The 19,896-nt window shown below is 36.1% G+C and overlaps 1 protein-coding gene across 1 annotated transcript in view; it reads right to left on the bottom strand.

The window, feature by feature from the left end:
- LOC118741950 (serine-rich adhesin for platelets) overlaps positions 1–19,896 on the bottom strand; it is a 52,271-nt gene that overhangs the window by 240 nt on the left and 32,135 nt on the right. Inside the window, exons 2-7 of the mRNA XM_036473919.1 lie at positions 17,878–17,941; positions 13,401–17,777; positions 10,656–10,775; positions 450–707; positions 183–374; positions 30–105 (exon numbers count right to left, since the gene is read on the bottom strand). Of these exons, the coding sequence (XP_036329812.1) occupies positions 31–105; positions 183–374; positions 450–707; positions 10,656–10,775; positions 13,401–17,777; positions 17,878–17,941 (5,086 nt within the window). The 3' untranslated portion in view covers position 30. The remainder of the gene's footprint in view (positions 1–29; positions 106–182; positions 375–449; positions 708–10,655; positions 10,776–13,400; positions 17,778–17,877; positions 17,942–19,896) is intronic.

Genomic DNA, 19,896 nt, shown 5'->3' with positions numbered 1-19,896 from the left:
GTATTATTTTTAAAACAAATTCTAAATGCCTTATTTTCGTTTAGCACACAAATTTTTTGGTAGTTCAATAACTCTCAAAGTTTTGTCCTTAGCAGTTAAGATTATCTGAAATATAGAAAATACGATTCAAACGTAAGCTTGCTAAACTAACCCAAAAAATATGTATGTATATCGTGAATCACCTTATTACTCGCCACTGTTAAAGTTAATACGCTGCCGGAGCAGCCGGCAAAACGCCCACATGGACGCTCTTTCGCCTTATCAATCGCATAGACAAAGCCATCAAATGAACTGATCAGCAGGAATTTATTTTGGTATAGACGCATGGAAACAGCGCCAGTACCACAATACAATGTAGATAAGTGTTGACCGGTCTGTAGGAGAATAATTATTTTTTTAGTTTTGTGATATTTTTTGTTTGTTTTGTTTTGTATTATGTATTAACTTACTGTGAAATCCAATTTCAATATATTGCTACGTTGTGTACTACAAAAGATTTTGCCATCATCCAATAGCAAGCTATAAGCCTTCAGTGGTTCGGGCATGGTTATTGTGCGTAATAGAAGCCCAGAGGATGCATCACGAATTTGCACTTCCTTAGATTTAGAGGCCACTACGAGTATTCGACGTGGTCCCTCCTTTGTTGCTTTGATGGCGGTAATTGAAGTATCCGACGATGAGACCGAGGCGCTGTTGAGGTTGTTAGACTGTGGAAGAGGGAAGAAAGTTTTTATGACTATTGCATATTTCCCTTTGTGGAATTTCGCTTAAACTAACTATATTCAATAAAACTGGAAAAGTATCAGAATGCATATTTTAAAGGATTCGAAAAACCGCATTATTTGGAAAACATAAAACAAAATTCGGGAAAAGTTAATTGAAGTGTAATTTTGAAAAATGCAATATTTCACCGGAATATAGTGGTTTTTATATCATTACTCTGTTCTAGTTATAAGCGCCTAATAAAAGAAAAAAAATTAAAAAAAATTCCTTTGGAGATACGGGGCTTCGATCCCCCATTATACTTTATTCGTTTGAAAATGCTTATTTACGACTCTAAAACTCAAAATAGGTACATACATGGAAAGTATCATTTCGAATTCATTCAACGATATTGAAATGACGCTGGATAACAACGAGACGCTACTACGGATGACGAAAAAATATTAATATTAATTAATCATGATTAGTCACAAGCCAAAAAAATTAATTGCAATTATTGAAAAATAATCTATTAATCGAATTTTTAAAGGCAGTTTTTACAGTAAGTATTCACAAAAACATTTTTTCAATAAAAAATTTCGAATTCTCTTGATAATTAAAATAACACGAGTATTTTAAGCGCCGATATTATTTAACCAATTTTGCAAAAACAAAAGTTTGTGCTAAAACTACGATATACCCGTAAATACTGGATCCAAATTGTTGAAAATTTGTTTGCAAATTTTTGCATTCATGTAAAAAAAAAGATCACAAAACTCTTGAAACAAACACATTTTTTAAATCACCCAATGAGTTATATTTGGGAATTCTCCAATTAAATAGGAAAAAAATCAAGCTCCCATTTTACATTCAATTAACTGGCTCACAAGGTCTCGTAAGTATCGTATGTCGTAAAGTTTTTAACCAGGGACAATAAAAGTTTTTTTTCGATGTTATAAAAGTCCGGGCAAAATATTGTCGTAGAACAAAGCAATAAATGTTCCTTTGATCCAAGGACTTCCTGGACAAGAATCCAGGATTCTTTTTATTTTTGAACTTTTTTAGGAAAAAGTCCAATACCTGAAAAAGCCGGACTTTTATTTTTTTTAGTCCAGTAATAACACTTAAACTTGGCCAAATATTTTTAAGGCCGAAATAAAAGTAATTTCCTAATAAAAAACAAACCGCTTATTCAAATTAAATAAATTTAGTATAAAATGAAAGAAAACTGAAATAGCTTTCAACCAAAAATATCTAAACGAAGGTTACCACTTATTTATATATATTTTTTATCTTTACCCACGGTTTGTTCTATGGTAATTAAAAAAAAATTTTTATATAAATATTTTTCAAAAGATATTTCAGTTTGAAGGCTATTTTAGTCCTTTTTCTTTGATACCCACTTTGTTTAATTTGGATAAACGGTTGGGCTATAGTCACTAGAGTCCGAACGATCCCCAATTTATGACCGATTAATCGGGTGTAGTGCAAAGAATCGGCCGATGACAATTCCTTAAAAAAACTACCTGAATATCGAGCCCTAACCGCCAAAATAACGTAAGCGATATTTTTTTCAAAATTTTCTTTTTGATGCAGAAATGTATCTAGATGCTCTAGGAATATTTCTGCATCAAAAAGAAAATTTTGAAAAAAATATCGCTTACGTTATTTTGGCGGTTAGGGCTCGATATATCGTCGCTCCCAACGAAGAGTAGCACATCTCAAATTACCGTGGAAGACTAGCACGTTTCATTATTCGCGTCGAAAAGTAGCACATTTCAGAATTTTACGTGGAAGAGTAGCACATTTCAGATTCTCGCGTAGAAGAGTAGCGAATTCACATAAAGTGGTACTAGCAGCCGTACAAAAACCAAACATACATGTATGTTATAATTATTTCTCCTCGACTAAGCTGAGAGTTTAATCGAGTAAATGGTTTGGAATTCAAAAAAACTAATATTTTTCTATCGGAAAACTCTTCTCATCTGCAGGATTCCCAATAATAATACCCAAATGTTTATTTAACCATTTTTTCATCGCAACTATAATTTGTAGAACCGCCAAAAACCCACAAAAACCCCGAAAATTGGAATGGGCGGACAAATAAAAAATCGTTAGTATTAAAAAATGGTTAAATAAATACTTGGGTATTATTATTGTAAGTCTACTGAAGAGAACCAGAGTTTTCCGATCGAAAAATATTGATTTTCAAGAATTCTATACCATTTCTACGAAAACTTGTTTTTCCCTATATAAAAATACATGGAAAACTTTGAGCGCTTTGAGCGACCTCTAAATATTTTTTGATTTTAAAATAAAAAAATAGGGGTACACTTTTTTCTATATAGAACAATTCTAGAAGGTGAGAGCATTACAATTCCGACTTTACTGTTTTGGACCACCCTAATATCAAGAGCACCTCATTTCAAATTGATATTGTTTTTCACTTAATAAATAAATGAATTTTTAAGAATTTTCATTAAAATAAAGTTCTTTCTCTGAAGAAGTCCATATAAATCCAAATTTAAAACTTTGTAGAAAACTAAAAAAATCTAAAAATGTTCATCCAAATGTGAAAATTATTTTCTCAGAATTTTTTGAGTATATAGATTTAAAGCCCTTTCAATTTTATTGCAATAATGTGCAAGTTTCAAGAGGCTAAAAATTTCCGTTGTTGCGGGTTTCTTCAATATAAAAATAAATTGTGTTTATTCGTTATATGGTAGGGAATGCGACAAAAAGAATCAAAGGTTTTAAGGCTCTTGAACCTTGCACATTATCACACTAAAATTGAATCGGCTATAAAGCTTCATACTCAAAAAAATTTTAACACTTCTGAGTAAATAAATTTGAAATTTGAATGAAAATTAGTTGATTTTTTTTTTTAGATTTCTACAAAATTTTAAGCGTGGGTTTACATGTTTTTTTTAAATTAACTTTATTTTAGTTGAAATTGAACATACTGAAAACAAAATTTCAATGGTGAACCATAAACCAATGTGAATTGCATAAAGCTTAAAGGGGAAAAATGCCTTTAAAAAAAGAAAAGTGGATGATCTTCGGCAAATGATCACTAAACGCTATATACCGTCTGAATTTCATGAATTTTATAATAGAATTATAGAAATATAAAATAAGCACTTGAATTTCCAATATAAATTATGCTTTTATGATTTAGTTTAAACCTTAAATGTGCTAGTCTTTCACGCAAATAGTGAAATGTGCTACTCTTCCACGCAAAAATCTGAAATGTGCTAGTCTTCCACGTAAAATTCTGAAATGTTCTACTCTTCCACGCAAAATTCTGAAATGTGCTACTTTTCGACGCGAATAATGAAATGTGCTAGTCTTCTACGCGAATAGTGAAATGTGCTACTCTTCGTAGGGACCGACGATATGTAAATTCATTCAAGAACAAATGCTTTAAATAAATTTTAATAATAACAAAAGAAGAACATAAACAAATAACTAAATAACATTCCAAAAACGATAATCATCAAAGAATCTGTTCACTTATTTGTGTACGATGTGTCGCATTAAAGAAATCGCCCCTGTAGATGCTGAGAAGGTCAGCGAGACGTCGGGCTGGAAAGTGAAGAAAATAGTATTTTTCTTGCACAGGAATTTACTTGATCAAATAGCCTAAAATACAAAACACTATTAAATTCAATAAATTGATCGTCCACCCATCGTCATATTACAGGGTTTTGTTTAGATAGTAAGCTATATTTTCATAAAAAATGAAAACATTTTTTAAACAAAGAAAAATAGCCAAAACTTGCTAAAATGTGTCATCCCTATTTAAATTATCGCCACCGCACATCATGAAAACGAAACATGAGAACACATTTATGACAGGAGAGCTCGGATGCATAAATATTTAAAGACTTAAAGGAATTAAAAAAGTAAAAAATAAATACCATGGAATGAAGTACGAAAAAAGTAAAAATAATCGGCTAAGAATTGGCCAAGAATGGCCGATGCCGATTAATTGGTCGGACTCTAATAGTCACTCAATTAAAGGTAAATTATCCCGAAAAGGGAATATCATATGTGTATATATAGAATCAAGGAAAGCTAAATCACGGTAGTTATCTTAGCAGAAAAAAGGTAATTCGGTTATTCGCAATTTACTCGAAATTTTGAGAGTATACGAGTCAAAGGGGCCTCAGAATCGAATTCAATGGGTCGAAATAAATGTCGGTAGGTGGGTCTAGTTAAAAGCACAAAAGCAGTTTTTTTGTGTGCCGGTGCAATCGGTCGGAGGCATATCTGATTTCTATTCCGCGCAAAATCAAAAAATTATATAAAAAGTTTTTCTAACTTCTCATAAGGAACCATTTGCCATTCGTAGGCGGCGCTCAAGAAGAAGGTGGACCTAATATGCAACAAACAAAGGACTTGATTAATTTTAGGTTTTTTTTATTATTTTTGGATAAAATTCAAACCCTAAAAGGCGTAACCGTAAATACGAGTAGCACGCCCTATATGTATGTATTTAGGTGTATCCGTTGACTTGTTAATGTTTATTATTTGGAACAAATGATTGCGCAAGGGGTGGGGAGAAATAAAATGTACACCAAATAAAAAGTAAAAAAAAAAAATCGCAAAAACTTATTATTTTTCAAATAATGCCTTCCTATTCTAACACTCGTTTTATAATCGAGTGAATATTTGTGTAAATGTTTTATACTTCTCATATACATAGTTGTTTAGTAATCAACAAAGCAGCCATTTATATAGATAAACAACGAAACTGCAGTTAGAGAAAAAAACGCCTCGATATTGTTGCAAGGACCCGCCCGCCTAGCATTGTGTTTATTTAGTGGTTACAGTGGAAATCCTTAAGAAAATATAGTAATAGCAACTGCAGTATGCAAGCAATCTGATTCGCTTGAACCAGCCAATGAAAATGTAGGAAAACACCCACAACCGAATTTTCCAGATTCAAGCGAAGAGTCAACAAAATAAAGCAAAATAAATATAGCAAAGCATAAGCAAAGAGTTGTGTTGCGTTGTCCAGATGCAAGCGAAGCAGCTTATATACCTACATCATATGTACATATATACTTACATACATATATAGATTGTACAGAGGGGGTATAGGGCGTAGCCGAGTTCGTGTGCAATTTGTTTTGATAGAAATATAGTGGCATTATAATATGTCCCTATGTAGTTATTTATTTTTTCTCCTGTTTTTTTTTTGTATAAAAGTATTGCATTTCTCACAAGCACAAGTGCAAGTTAACGCCAGCAAATTTTTGCCATGCGCACAAGAAGAAACGTCTAGGCGCTTCCACTATGTGACAATGCAATGAGGAGAGAGTGAAAGAAAGGCATCGGACTGGAGCGCATTGTCATCGGCCAAGGCGCTCTCTCTCTTCGAAGTTGAAGTAGCGTTGTGAATAAGAAAACTTGCCAATGCAATGTAGGGATGTGGCTGGGATGCGCTCAAATGCATTGTCCAAATATATATGTATGTATGTACGTTTTCGTAATGGTGGTGACTCTTTGTTTTGTTGCAATAGTTATGTAGTTGTTGCAAATGCAAGCATAGAATAGAGACGCCATTTTAGTTTGCATAGACAAAGCGCACATCCAAAATGATAAATAAACTATATACATAAATAGAAAACATACGTAAAGCTGTACCGTTACATAGTTCTGCGCTGCAACGCCCTTGCAATATGGGTTGGGCTAAATGTAGCTTAGATTTAACTTAGTAAATAGTTAGATATACTCCCATGATGGCAAGCTAAGGCTGTAATTTCTTTGCTGCAAAATGGGTGTGCCAAAAAGCAGTTCTCTGTTTATGCTTTTAATGCAACTGACTGCCTTGAATTTAGGGGTGTTGTTGCACATGCACGCTACTTTACGTGTATAGATATAATCAAAAATTCCAGAAATTACTATGGCGGCTAATAAAAAAAATAAGTAGCAATCCAAACAAAATAATGGCAAATACAAAATGAAAATTATAAGCACGTCACAGCAATAAATTACCAATCGAAACTTATGTCTTTCGCATACCAACCAAATTACATTAATGTATTGGAAGAAGTATCGAATAGGGAATTGGCAGAGAGCGAAAAGGACAAAAATTATAAACAAATAAAAAAAAACAAGACAGCAAATTTTTCAAAGCTGTATTATAAAACACTACATTTAGAAAAGGTGTGAGTTCAATTAAAAATTCCATGTGGCATTGTCTAGACGGATAGTCCATTGCACTTAACATGTTATTGCGGTAGAACGGGACACGTATGTATATTGCTCGTTTGCTGAAACAACGTCATAATTCAAAAAATAAAAACTGCGAGCCTTAAAGCTTGCTTTGGTTTCAATCGCTGTCAAAGTGATTCTTTTCTTGTTATAATTGCTAAACGAAGTGAAAATGAGAAAAGTCGTAAGAAGGATGAATTATTTTCTTAGGAACGGAATTCTAAGACATCACAAAATAATTTTTTTACACAGGAAGAAAAACTTCCGACGGCCATTTCTGCTTACTTAAATGAATTTTTTTTTTCATAACATTTTTTATCATAACATTATTCCATAAAACGAGCGATTTGGTGTAAACACAGTTAGTTAAATATAAAATTGCAATTGTTAATTAGTGCTAAGATGTCCAGTGTTGCCAGTAACTGGGTTAATAAAATCCCATCCAAATATAATCTAAATCCCGTTTTATACTAAAGTTATAAAAGAAATCCTGTGCTGCATGTATCTATTATACTGTGCGACAAAAATATAGAAATTTTGAAACACATGAAACAATCAATATACTCACGAAACTGTGGGCCAAATATAGCAAAACTGCGTTTTTAGTTTTTCTCCATGACGTTCGGTTTTTTTTAAAGGACCTTGTAGTTTCAAAGATATGATTAATTCCAAAAATTATTTAAAAAATTCATTCCAATGTGGAAAAACAGTATGGACAACAAATCAAAGAGAAAATTCTGTCAAATTAAAAAAAAAATTAAAATTTTTTGATTCGCAAGGACGAATAGGTAATGAAAGTGTCCTTTAATTAGTTTTATTTTTTTAAGCGAATAAAGTTAGAAGGACGAAATTCGAGGATGTAGTCGAGTGCATATTAGTCATTAACATATAATTTTTCAGAAAATAATTATTGTAAAATTTCAAGGATATTCAATGATAAAATGTGAAAATGACATTTTTAGTACCTAATCGTTCTTATGCACCAAAAAATTTAATCGGCTTTAATTCTACATAATTTTCTCTTCAATTTGATAGTTAAAATGTTTTTCTACATTGCACTGATTTTTTTAAAATAATTTTTTGAGTAATTATATTTTTCAAATTTCAAAGTCCTTCAAAAAAAAGTAAGAAAAGTAGAGTCGGAATTTTAATGCCCTCACCCTCTAGAATTGTCCTATATCGAAAAAAGCATAACCCTATTTTTTTATTTTGAAATCAAAAAATATTTAGAGGTCGCTCAAAGCGCTCAAAGTTTTCCATGTATTTTTATATGGGAAAATAAAATTTTTCGGAGAAATAGTATAGAATTCTCGAAAATCAATTTTTTTCGATCGGAAGACTCGTGTTCTCTTCAGGAGACTTTCAATAATAATACCCAATTGTTTATTTAATCATTTTTTAATACTAACGATTTTTTATTGGTCACCCCATTGTATTTTTTGGCGGACCTATAAATTATAGTTGCGATGAAAAAATGGTTAAATAAACGGTTGGGTATTACTATTGGGAAAAACAGAGTTTTCTGGTAAAAATATTGATTTTTAACTATTTCCATGCACATTCGGATGGCACAAAAATTTATGTGGAAAAGTAAAGTCAGAATTTTAAACCCTTCGCCCTCTAGAATTGTTCTATATCGAAAAAATATGTCCCTATTTTTTATTTTGAAATCAAAAAATATTTAGAGGCCACTCAAAGCGCTCAAAGTTTTCTATGTATTCTATATAGGGAAAAAACTACTATCTATGTAATAATTATACGCCCAAAAAATGCATCGCTTTTTTAAAATAAAATTTTTTTCTAATTTTTTGTGTCCCACCCGCAACACCTTCGACGAAAAAAATTCTAAAAAATCAGCGGTAATTTTTAGCCACTTGAAACTTGCACGTTGTTAGACTAAAATGTGGAAGGGTCTCTCACGTCAAACCCAATGACTTCAGGCCAATAAGCCTAACGTCCTTTCTTCTTAAAACTCTAGAAAGCCTTCTTGACGCACATATCAGACAGCGCCTTTCTTCTGAGGACGTGTCGGAGTGTCAACATGCCTATTCTCCCCAACATGCCTGTACTCCTCAAGCAGGAGTTCTCTCGACCCCATTCTGCAACCTTAGAGTAAACTCAATTTTGATGAGACTGCAGAGTACAAGCTGTCACGTCGTAGCGTATGCCGACGACATTGCACTCACAGCAACGGGCAAGCATCTCCAAACGCTAAGCGAACTTTTGCAGATCGCTCTCTGTCTCGTGAACAGCTGGTCGAGGGAGTGTGGACTTAAAGTCAATCCCACCAAGACCGAAATGATACTATTTACGAGGAAATATAAGACCGTCATTTCAGCCCCCCTCCCTCAACGGGATGGGACTTACACTCTTTAACGAGGTTAAATACCTCGGTTTAATTCTCGACAGGAAGTTGGACTGGAAGCGGAACCTTACGGAACGATCCAGGAAGGCCATTACCGCCCTCTACGCCTATAAGGCAGCGGTAGGGAAACGATGGGGTCTGAAACCATCCGTCCGACCCATCCTTTTCTATGGGATAGTCGTATGGTGACCGGCTCTAGAAAAATCCACTTACAGAGACGTATTGGACCAAGTGCAAAGGGCGGTAACCATGTTAATCACGGGTGCCCTGCCCTCTACTCCCAGTAGGGCTCTTGAGACTCCCTACCGATCTTTACGTTAGATATCAGGCCAGCTGCAACACAACTAGACTGAATGCAGCTCATAGATAGAGAGACCTTAGGTTCGGTCACTTAAAAATTCTGGTCACCATTCCAGCAACCCTACATAAGCTGGATTACATTAGTCCACATCTCTGCTTCGCAAATAGGTTTTCTACCAGAATTCCAGACAGAAGCGACTGGGTAAACCGCTCGGACTTAGATCCAGAATCTACTATCATTACGGACGAGTCAAAGCTCGACAATAAAGTTGGAAGCGGAATCTACTCCAAAGAACGCTCGCCATAAGGGAGGCCCTATGGATTAAAAGTTACACAAATTGTCTACAATTCGTCACTATTTATTCTGACAGCCAAGCTGCTATTAAATCTTTACAGTGCAGTAACACTTCCTCAAAAATGGTTGCCGAATGCAGAAGTACCCTAAACGAGCTTGCCGCAAAAGTCACCATTAACGTGGTATGGGTACCCCGGCACAGTGGAATACCGGCAAACTGCGCGGCTGTCGAGCTGGCGAGGGGGGAAAGTGAACTACGTTCAGCAAACTCTACGCTCGATGCAGGCGTTCCACTGTCTTCGAGTAAGCACCGACTGAAAGAACCAACATGTTCTGTTACATAACAGATCTGGCCATTTATAAATTTTTTGTAGTTTTCTACAAAGTTTTAAACTTGGGTTTATATGGGTTTTGTTAGAGGATGGACTGTATTTTAATTGAAAATTCCTAAAAATAAATGAGTAAACACTATTGGCAAACAATATCACTTTGAAATGGGGGTGCTGTTGTATTGGTCAATACTGTATACACATTTTTTTACATGAATAAACATTTTTGGTCGACTGGTTCGACCGCAGGCGGTGTAAAACTGTAGGTACCTCATCTTTGTGTGACAACAATCAAGGCGCACACCACAAATCGGAGGAGAAGAGAAGCTCGGCCAAGCCCTAGCAAATGTGTAAGCGCCAATAATATACATACATATATATTTTATTTTTAATAAAAAGTGGTGTAAAATAAGTAAAGCATTTTCTTTTTGTTTTAACTTACCGCAATGTCATATGTAAATATGTTGCCCCATCTGCTGCCGATGTATGCCGAACCCCATTGCACTTCAATACATTGTAATGGCTCTTGCAGATATACAGACTGGATATCCAAGGCGAAGTTCTAAGGAAACCAAAACAAAAGAAAACAAATAGATTGTAAAATAATAAGCATGATAGAAATTATGTTAAAATCATTTAGTTGGCGAAAATCTGTTGGACTAAAGATTCCAGCAAAGAGGAGAGCAGAAAGACACACGTAAAACGACTTTGACTTTGAAGTTCTTGTTTGCCGGGAAAGATATACATACATAGCACGTAATTATTGTGTAAAATAAAAAAAAAACTCGACACAGCTTTTCAATTTTTAACTCTTTAACTTTGAAAATATTCAGGATTGGACTTTCTATCGCTTTGACCATAATAAAATCTTTTATTGAACTTCTTACGCAAGATATGGAATGAGTGCTGTAAATCGTAGGCCGGGATGTTGTCGGAACGGGCCCTTGAAATGCCATCTCGCAACTCAAAAAAAAGTTGCGAGTATTTGTGCAATAAATGGAACTTCCATCAAACCCTTAAGAAGACTAACATATAAATCGTTCAAATAGCATGGATGAAAGCAACAAATAAACATTGTTTTTGACTACTCCAAAGATGACATTTTTGGGTTCTTCCGTTTCTGGATCCTTCTACTGAGCATTTTCCCTATTCAAAAAAGGAAAACTGGAGGCGCACTACTTTTAAGAAAAGCACTTTTGCATTGCCAGACTCAGTGCCACATGACCAAACTGCTTCAACGAAGGTGCTTAATGTCAAGATAGGAATGCGCCTTCATTTAATTTACGAGATAATCAACATCACTCTTTTGGAAGTCAGAGGGCTCGATTTTTTTATCTGTAAAGAAAACCACTCGCAAACTAATTGAGTTTACGCCTTGGCAGTAGACCTACGACTCTTTTGTCGGCGGATCAGTCCGTTTATTAATAGCGATCTAATATGGTTGTCCCTCATCGCTGAAGTGTTCGATATTCCAACAGCCCTACCTTTCGAAGGCAGAAACTAAGACGGATTTCCGGATTTCCAAGCAATGGTAGTGAAATATAGGGAAAATCGCAGTAGGCATCTCGGAAGGTGACTGGAGTGAAGTTATATTTGTAGTGTGCCAATTGTTAATTTATGTACATCTACGTTTCTAAGATAAGCTGAGTAACAAGGCTTCGACACTACAGCTCTGTTTTAAATCGATTAGCAACTTTTTTATAGTTTGATAGTCGACCGCAATAATTCGTTAGACCGCTCGAATTCAAAGTATATTCATGGATGTATAATTCGACTAACCGCTAACCATCGAGTAGTATCTCCATACCACTAATCGATATTTTTCAGGGTAAAATTTTGATCAAATCAACTGCGCCGTTAATCCAGATCAGCCTTGCCGTTCGACTATGAATATGCCACATTCTTATAGACGCAGTTGGGATTTGTCAATAAACTTAGTCAGGGCTATCATTGAATCCATCTAGTCCGAATTTTCGTGAAAACTACGAAAATGCTATCAATAAATAGCAATAGCTACGAACGTAGCATATACTTTGAATGCGTGAGTTCTTAGCAATTCGAATTCCGTGATTGTATTTAAGTAGATTTTACGAAAATCGGACTACGATGGATTCAGACTATTAAAAAAAAAATTGTGTATGCACCTCACGCGCCGCTGAAGTGAAACTTCTTTATCCTACTACCCGTATAGCTCACCATATTGTAGCAGTATTTTTCTGCATATTAATAAAAAATCATATTTATCTTAATCTAAATATCAATCTCAATCTTAATCGTAAATTAAATTATAATAGTCTCAATATCAATCTTAATCTTAACCTTATTCCCAGTCTTAATTTTAATCTTAATCTTAATCTCTATCCTAATCTAAATCTTAAACTCAATATTTAACTTAATCTCAATCCATATCTTAATCTCAATCCATATCTTAATATTAATCTTAATCCTAATCTTAACCTTAACCTCAATCTTAACCTAACTCTTTAACTGAATCTTAATTCTAATCTTATTCTTAATCTAATTCTGAATCCCAATATCAATCTTAATCTCTACCGCAATCTGAATCTGAATCTTAATCCCAATCTTTATCTCAAAACTAATCTCAACCGCAATTTGAAACTTAACCGAAATCTTAAAATTAATGTAAATCTTAGTAAACCACCCCCGCCAGCGCCTCCCTTCTACTGACGCTTTTTCTGTTCATTGCAGTTTGAAATTAGAGTTCAACGATTGTGTTGCTTTTTCGTTACATCGATGTTTGCATTTACTCCGAAATGAACGCAAAAGAAGTTTCACTGAAACCACTGATCGAAAACTGACGGATTAGTCGACTGGTTGCTTGTGAGCGGTTAGAAAAAGATGGGTAAGTCGATTACGCGAATTCGACAATTTTTGGTAATCGACTAACCGATTAATCGACTAGTCGATTAACAAGAGCTCTACTGGAAACTCTGGCCTGTGCAGATAAGAAAAAAAAGGTGTAAAGAATTGATTCAAATGATCAGAAATAAGGGCTTACGGTGATAGTATTCCTATGAAGATTGCACACGGCAGAAAATAGTTTGGTCTCCAAACCGAAATTGTAGAGGGATAACGGAAAATCGTTCCACAATAAATGCTTTCCTATTTCAACTACTAGCATCGCCATAAAAATATAATATACATACTTGTCATTTTTCAAACTTACCTCCAAAGACGTCTTTTTCAAATACCCATCAAGTGATGTTGTATATAGCACTTTCTTTTCGCAGCACAAATAGGAATGTGTAATATTTTCACTGTGTTTGGCGAATTCCTTTTCCATTTTGAGTGTCCTAGCGCAAAACTGATACAAGCGGCCATCTTCACCAGTGGCTACTAACCAACGCTCGTATAAATGTAGCTGTGTCATTGGACTTCTAACATCAATAGTAGAGCAGGGCATATCTGCAAAATTGAATGGTGGTTCTACATCACTCACAGTCTGTTCCATATCTGAAACGATTGGACTCGGAGAGCGTTCGCGCGTAGCTGCACCAACTGCAGGAGTCTTTTGAGTAGCTGTGGGTGTTGGCATTTGGACCGTTTCAGTTGGTAATTTTGATTTATTAGCTCGCTTTTTAGCAGCTGCGGCACCACCACGCTTACGTGGACCGCGTTTTCGCTTAGCATTTGAGCCAATATTATCGTTAGCTTTACGCTTACGCTGATTTGCGTTTGTGCTCTGCATAGTACGCGCGTTGCCATTTGGGAGCTCTTGTTGAGGTGGTTGTGCATCTAAGTGTGGCGCTGTCGACGCGCCTGGTGGCGACAAAGATGATGTTCTAGCAGCGGCTGCAGCGGCGGCGGCTTCGCGTTTCGGCAATTCACTGGCCGCTGCTGTCATGGCGGTATTAAGCAAGAAGAATTTCTCATTTTGCAATTGCATTGTTTGCATATCCACTTCCATTTTGTCCCTTTGCAATTTGAGTATCATCTCTTCGATGAACATTTTACGTTTATGCAATTCCATCAACTTCATATCGTATTCACGTAGATTATTCACTACGAATTCACCTAAGATATTACGCTGCCGCAATGCTTCTAAATCTACATTGGGAAATAGTGTGCTAGAGATCAAAGATGGCACGCTGGGCATGCCAAAAAGCCCGTTGATACTGTGCTCAAATCCCGTTAAAAGATTTGACGCGCCACTACCACTGAGCTTGTTATCAAGTAATGAGCGATTAGCGGGAGGAGAATGCAGGCCTATGCTGCTGCTCGACTCATTTAACGGCGCGGGGGTGTTGGTGCTTTCGAAAATGCTATTGTGTAATTGTTGTTCATTCGCTGTTGCAATACCTTCGGCGTTGGTGGTGGTGATTGTGGTGCTGGTAGTAGTCGGCAGCTGCTGACGTGTTGTCGCACTCGCCAACGATTTGCCATTAGAATCTTCTTGATTAGTGGTGTTGCTCATTTCATGTAAATTGTTGCGCGTTTCAGTGGCTGTATCTGCGCTTGTTTTACGCCTCCCACCACCAGCCGCCGCCGCCGCCGCCGCCTCATCTGCGGTTTTTGCATTGCCAGCACTTTTCCTTCTTACCCCATCTGACGCGCTTGTGTTCATTAATGCTTGGCTATTCACACTTTGATGTGGATTTTTCGTTGGTGATGGCACTGGTGTTCGCTGTGATTGCACGTAATTTTTTCCAACATCATTTTTTTCTGCTGCATTGGCACTTTTCTTATTGCTGCTGGTGCTGCCGCTGCCGCTGCGACTACGACTGCTGCTGCTGCTGCTGCCTTTAACTGCTTGTTGTTTGGAAATTCCATTAGCTTTATCGCCGCCTGCGTCATACCGTCGGCTTGCATCTTCTGCATGTGCCCTGCTTGATTGCGGCTTGTCAGGACTACTTTCGGTCTCCTTTCTTGTTCTGTTACTGCTACGCTCTTTTTTTGCTGCCTCTTTTTGCTTGTTGAAAACACTGACGATTTCACGCATAAGAAACTCCAAAGCAACAGTCCGATCCTCTGATTTTAAATTAGATTGTATTTTCGCAATTTCAGGTTTAGTGAATTTTCGCGTATTATATTCGCTAGTACAGATGCACGAGATGAAATGTAGGCGCGTATATGTGGAGTTCGAAAACTTATTGCGGTAACGAGCTTTTAAACTCTCGCTGATGCTGGGCAATATGAGCTTCTCAAAGCTTTCGACAACATTTTGCGCATCTACACGCAGTTTTAGTCGTCGACGTTTTACCGATGATGAAACACTTCTGGCTGAAGTCTCAGATTCACTATCGGAACTGCTACTCGAGCTGGAGCTGGAAGAAGACGTACTGCTCGAAGAGGATGACGATTCGACCAGTATTACATCTTTGAGCGTCTTTTTGCGACTATGTTTCCGCGACGTCGAACTCTGGTGCTTCTTTGTAGGTTTTTCCGTTGGCTTTTTTTCGCCTTCAGCCGCCGTAGGCGCTTTAACTGTTTCCGTTAGCTTTGGATCTTTTTGGTCTTCGATTACCGCCTGCTCGTTGTGGCAACTATGTATTGGTTGTGGTGCTGTTTGTACTACTTCATTTTGCATTGTTTGTCCCACTTCATTTTGTGTTGTTGTCTCTTTTGCAGCGTCTTTTTTCGCATTATCAGCATTACAAGCACTTTCTACAACTGGCTGCACTGCTGTTGACGTCGTCTCTACAAGACTTTCCTGTAGTGGTGGCGAGGCATTTATTGCCGTAACATTCCCCCCTTCGCCTACAGCGATTTCGACTACATTTGCGGCGCTTTCGTCCAGCGGATTATCTGTTGGCTGCGCGTCTTTTTTATAAAATATTTCTATGCCAAACGCTTTACGTATCTCCTCCAATACTATATCTGGTATACATATAGCATCGACAATATCATCGGGCACAAAGTTTACATCCTCTGAATCTTTTGCCGCTTCCAGATTCATTGACTTCAACTGCTTGCGTATCTCTTCGCGCAAACGTTTGCGTGCCTGCGCTTTTAACGCCTCATCGAAGCGTGTTCCACTGCTGTTTATTACCTGCTTGATGCCGAACTTATCCATACCGGCAACCTTTTCAATCAGATTTTCTGTGGTACCACTGGAGTTGCTACAAGTCGAAATTTGTCGACGTCTCTTCACAAGATTAGGTCGGCAGACGCGTTTGGTTGGTGTACTCGTAGCTATTACGGGTGCAGGCGCATCTTCGAGCTCGGCTACACTTGAGTCATCCGTTAATTCGATGAGTTCGTTTCGTATAAGTCGAGATAAGGGAATTATAGAGATTCGTGGCTTATCACTGGGTTCTTTAATGGGTGAAACTTTGCATTCAAGGCTGGAGATTTCTTCATCAATACCTTCCCGGTTCTCAGATGAGTCTGATGTGTTTAAATCGATTTCAATGCATGGAATTTCAGGCACCGGAGCTGCGGTAATTTCCTCGGACTCTATGCGAACATTTACTGTATTTATAGCTGACTCATTCGTTTCGATTTGTAAGCTCTTGGAGCTTCCGCTAACTGCACTTATATTTATCACTACGTCACCTTCTTTTTCAATATCAGTCTTATTTTCTTTCGTAGGTTGTTTTACGTCAATAGGTTTTTTTTCAGTGTTTTTCGTTACTTTAGTCTTTGAACTGATGGTCGGTTCTTTATCTTTACTTCCTTTGGAAACGTCTCTACTTTTCGCTTGACAGCTTTCTTTTGCAGTTTTTGGTTTTACGGCGAGTATCTTTTTATTAACTTTGTCACTTTGTTTTGCACACACTACGGGTGGTAACTTCAGCGAATTATTTTCTGTGGATTCTGTACTGACTTGGTCTGTAGGAGTTTCTACCGTTAAACTATCTTCTCTATTCTTCGTCACATTTTCTGATGTTAATTTCAATTCGTTAGTTTTTGTATTAACTTCACTGCTCTCAGCTACCGCAATTTTATCTTTATCTTTCGCTAAGTTGCTGCCACTTGGATTTTTCCTTGAAATCTCACTGCCTGTTTTAGGTGAGTTTTTTGCCTTGGCACTACTCGGTGTTAATTTAAAACTTTTTTCATTAACTTTGCTGGCATTTTTTGAATCTTTTTTAGGCGGTCTCTTTCTCGGCGAAGTTCTTACTTCGTTTAGTTTACGAATTTGCGTTGGTATTACATTATCTGATTTTTTCTTATCCTTCTCGGTAACAGTGTTCTGAGTTGAGTTTTTAACACCTACGTTTTCAACAATTTTTGATTCTTCTGTAACAGCAACTCGATTACTAGCAGCTGGTGTAGATTCTGATCTTCTTTCGGTTTTTGCGGTTTCTGTTGTATTTGTAATATTTTGAGAACTCAGTGATTTTCTATCAGATTCATTACTGTATGGTGGTACTGAATTATCCCTTCTCCTACCTGTCTCATTTTTTTCATACTTTGAATTAGTATTGCAGTTATTGGAATTATTATTATACATAGAATTATTTATCCAACGACTGTTATTTCTATTATTCGGTCCATTTTTATATCTATTTAAGTTCCATTGTGATCGGTAGTAAGGTGGATCAGACCGTTGCGAAAAAATAATATTTGGTCGATGATATGGCTCTGATGGGTTCATATACTGAAAGTTGTTTTAGAAAATTTCGTTAGAGAATGGCGTATTTATTTTTAGAACATAGCAGTATGCTTAGAGGAGAATGTTGCTTAATTATTATAATTACCTTATTTCGCGGGCGGTCTCCTGTGTAATCTCTGTGTGATGGACCATAATAATTATATCGTCGGCTGTAAATGAAAAAAAAATATATATATATATAAAACATTAAATTTACAGTGGTGGTCACATAAATAGGGACACTACTGCTCTATAAGTTTTAACCATTTATTTGACGTTGTTACGCATTTTGTTCCGTACAAAGTATATGTTCGGACATTTTTTATACGGAGAAAACGAGCAGCACCGTCAGCAAAAAAAAAATATTTTCAAAAATCAACGCGAATTCTTAGTCGATTAAAATCTGCACAATTTTTGAATGGGCTATAATAAAGCATCCCCGAATTTTTTCTCGCTTTACCGATTAAAAGGTATATGTCCATACTAGTTTTGCACTTTCTCTGTATTCTACGCTCTCTGAGTTTTGATCAGTGTTGTCATCGAATATTCCCTTGATCCGAGTTAAGTTTGGGAATTAACTCTAGGACTTAATCCGGATTAAATGCAGTTAATTCTCGAGATAACTCTGAATTAACGAGTTGATCCGGATCAACGGTGCCGTCTGTTTAAGCTTTTAGATACTTAAGCGGGTTTCACTGCATCATCAAAAATAGGACGTTCTCTTTACTCAAGAGCGAATCGTTGCTATTTGAATTTCCAACAAAAGGCTTTTATACACGCAGTTAATAAGAGCCTGGCAAATGTTAGTAAATTTTTACAGTATTTACTTATGTATGTATGTAAAACGCCCTGTGAATTGTTTTCATATTTTTGTATTTACCCCTCCAGCCATTAATTTGCGTTCACCTAAATTAAACCTTGTGAAAAAAATTCTACTGCCAACAAAAAGCGCATTACATTTTTCCCCTTCAAAACAACAAAAGAATAATTAATGTAATTTCGTAACGTGCTACAAATTCTATAAATTTCGACCACTACTTCTCCTCGCTGGCACCTACACACTTTTGGCAAGTGAAGGTAAGAAAACGAATAGAAACAAAGAGTCGCGGATAAATTTAACAAATTTAAAATTTATAACCTTGAGAAGTCTGTGCAATATGCTAGCAAGAAATTTGGCATTCTGAAGTTGGAGTACGTGAGAAAGTAAAATAAAAAAGAATGTCTCCTTACGAAAGCAAATGTTTCCGCGTACACAACCACAAATCTCGTTCATTTGCACCTTTCTGAACTAATTAAAAATTTCGCTGTGAATACATAATTTGACTGCAACAAGACTTTGGTCGGAACATTGAAAGGATTTTCAAGGTGATTTAAATACTTACAAACTTATGTACATATGTACATTAGGATTATGATTTTTTTACGCTTTTTTTCAAATTTTGATTTGCCTGTGCTTGCATTTAATAAACTTTTGTCCATATATTACTTTTTTGGCGATATTTTTGTTGGTTCGTGAAAATACCTCCCGCGCACACTATCATTTCATTTACAAGGCTGTTGCATGGCAAAGCCCCATACCTAGTATAAAAAATCGACCGAAATTCCTTTTTGCCTACCAAGTTTTGATTTAAAAACGATGTGTATCAGCACTAAATCCACGAATCTATTTTACTTTAATAAAACCATAAAACTTTTGAGAAGAAAAACATGTTTGAATATTAATTTTCTCCACTTAGAAACTGATAATAAATTTCGCTATGCGCGAGAGTTTTTTTTTATAATTTATCAAAATTGTTGTTATTTTTTGGAAATGTATACAAAAGTTCATCGTTTGCCACCACAGGCATTTAAATCTAAAAAAAAATCATAACCCTAATGTACATAGTATGTACTTACATGTAGACGTGTGAAAGTGAACTTTATATTGTAAGAACTAAATGTGATTTGTAAAAATTACTGCTGAGGAGTGGTAAGAATTCACGAGAGAAAACTTTCGCGCGCCTTGGTAGAGATACTTGAACGAGGCGAAGTTTCATTTCATCAATTATTGAAGTTGCATTTGTAATGCGTACATTCGTTAGTTTCGGGGTTTATTGATTTCTAAATATTCGTAAAAATTGTATGG

The sequence above is a fragment of the Rhagoletis pomonella genome, unplaced genomic scaffold, assembly GCF_013731165.1.
Source record: "Rhagoletis pomonella isolate Grant_MI unplaced genomic scaffold, Rhpom_1.0 Rhpom_scaffold_00001, whole genome shotgun sequence".
NCBI classification, from domain to species: Eukaryota; Metazoa; Arthropoda; class Insecta; order Diptera; family Tephritidae; genus Rhagoletis; species Rhagoletis pomonella.
The sequence above is the reverse complement of the archived record's forward strand: the minus strand, read 5'-3'. Positions and strand labels throughout refer to the sequence as shown.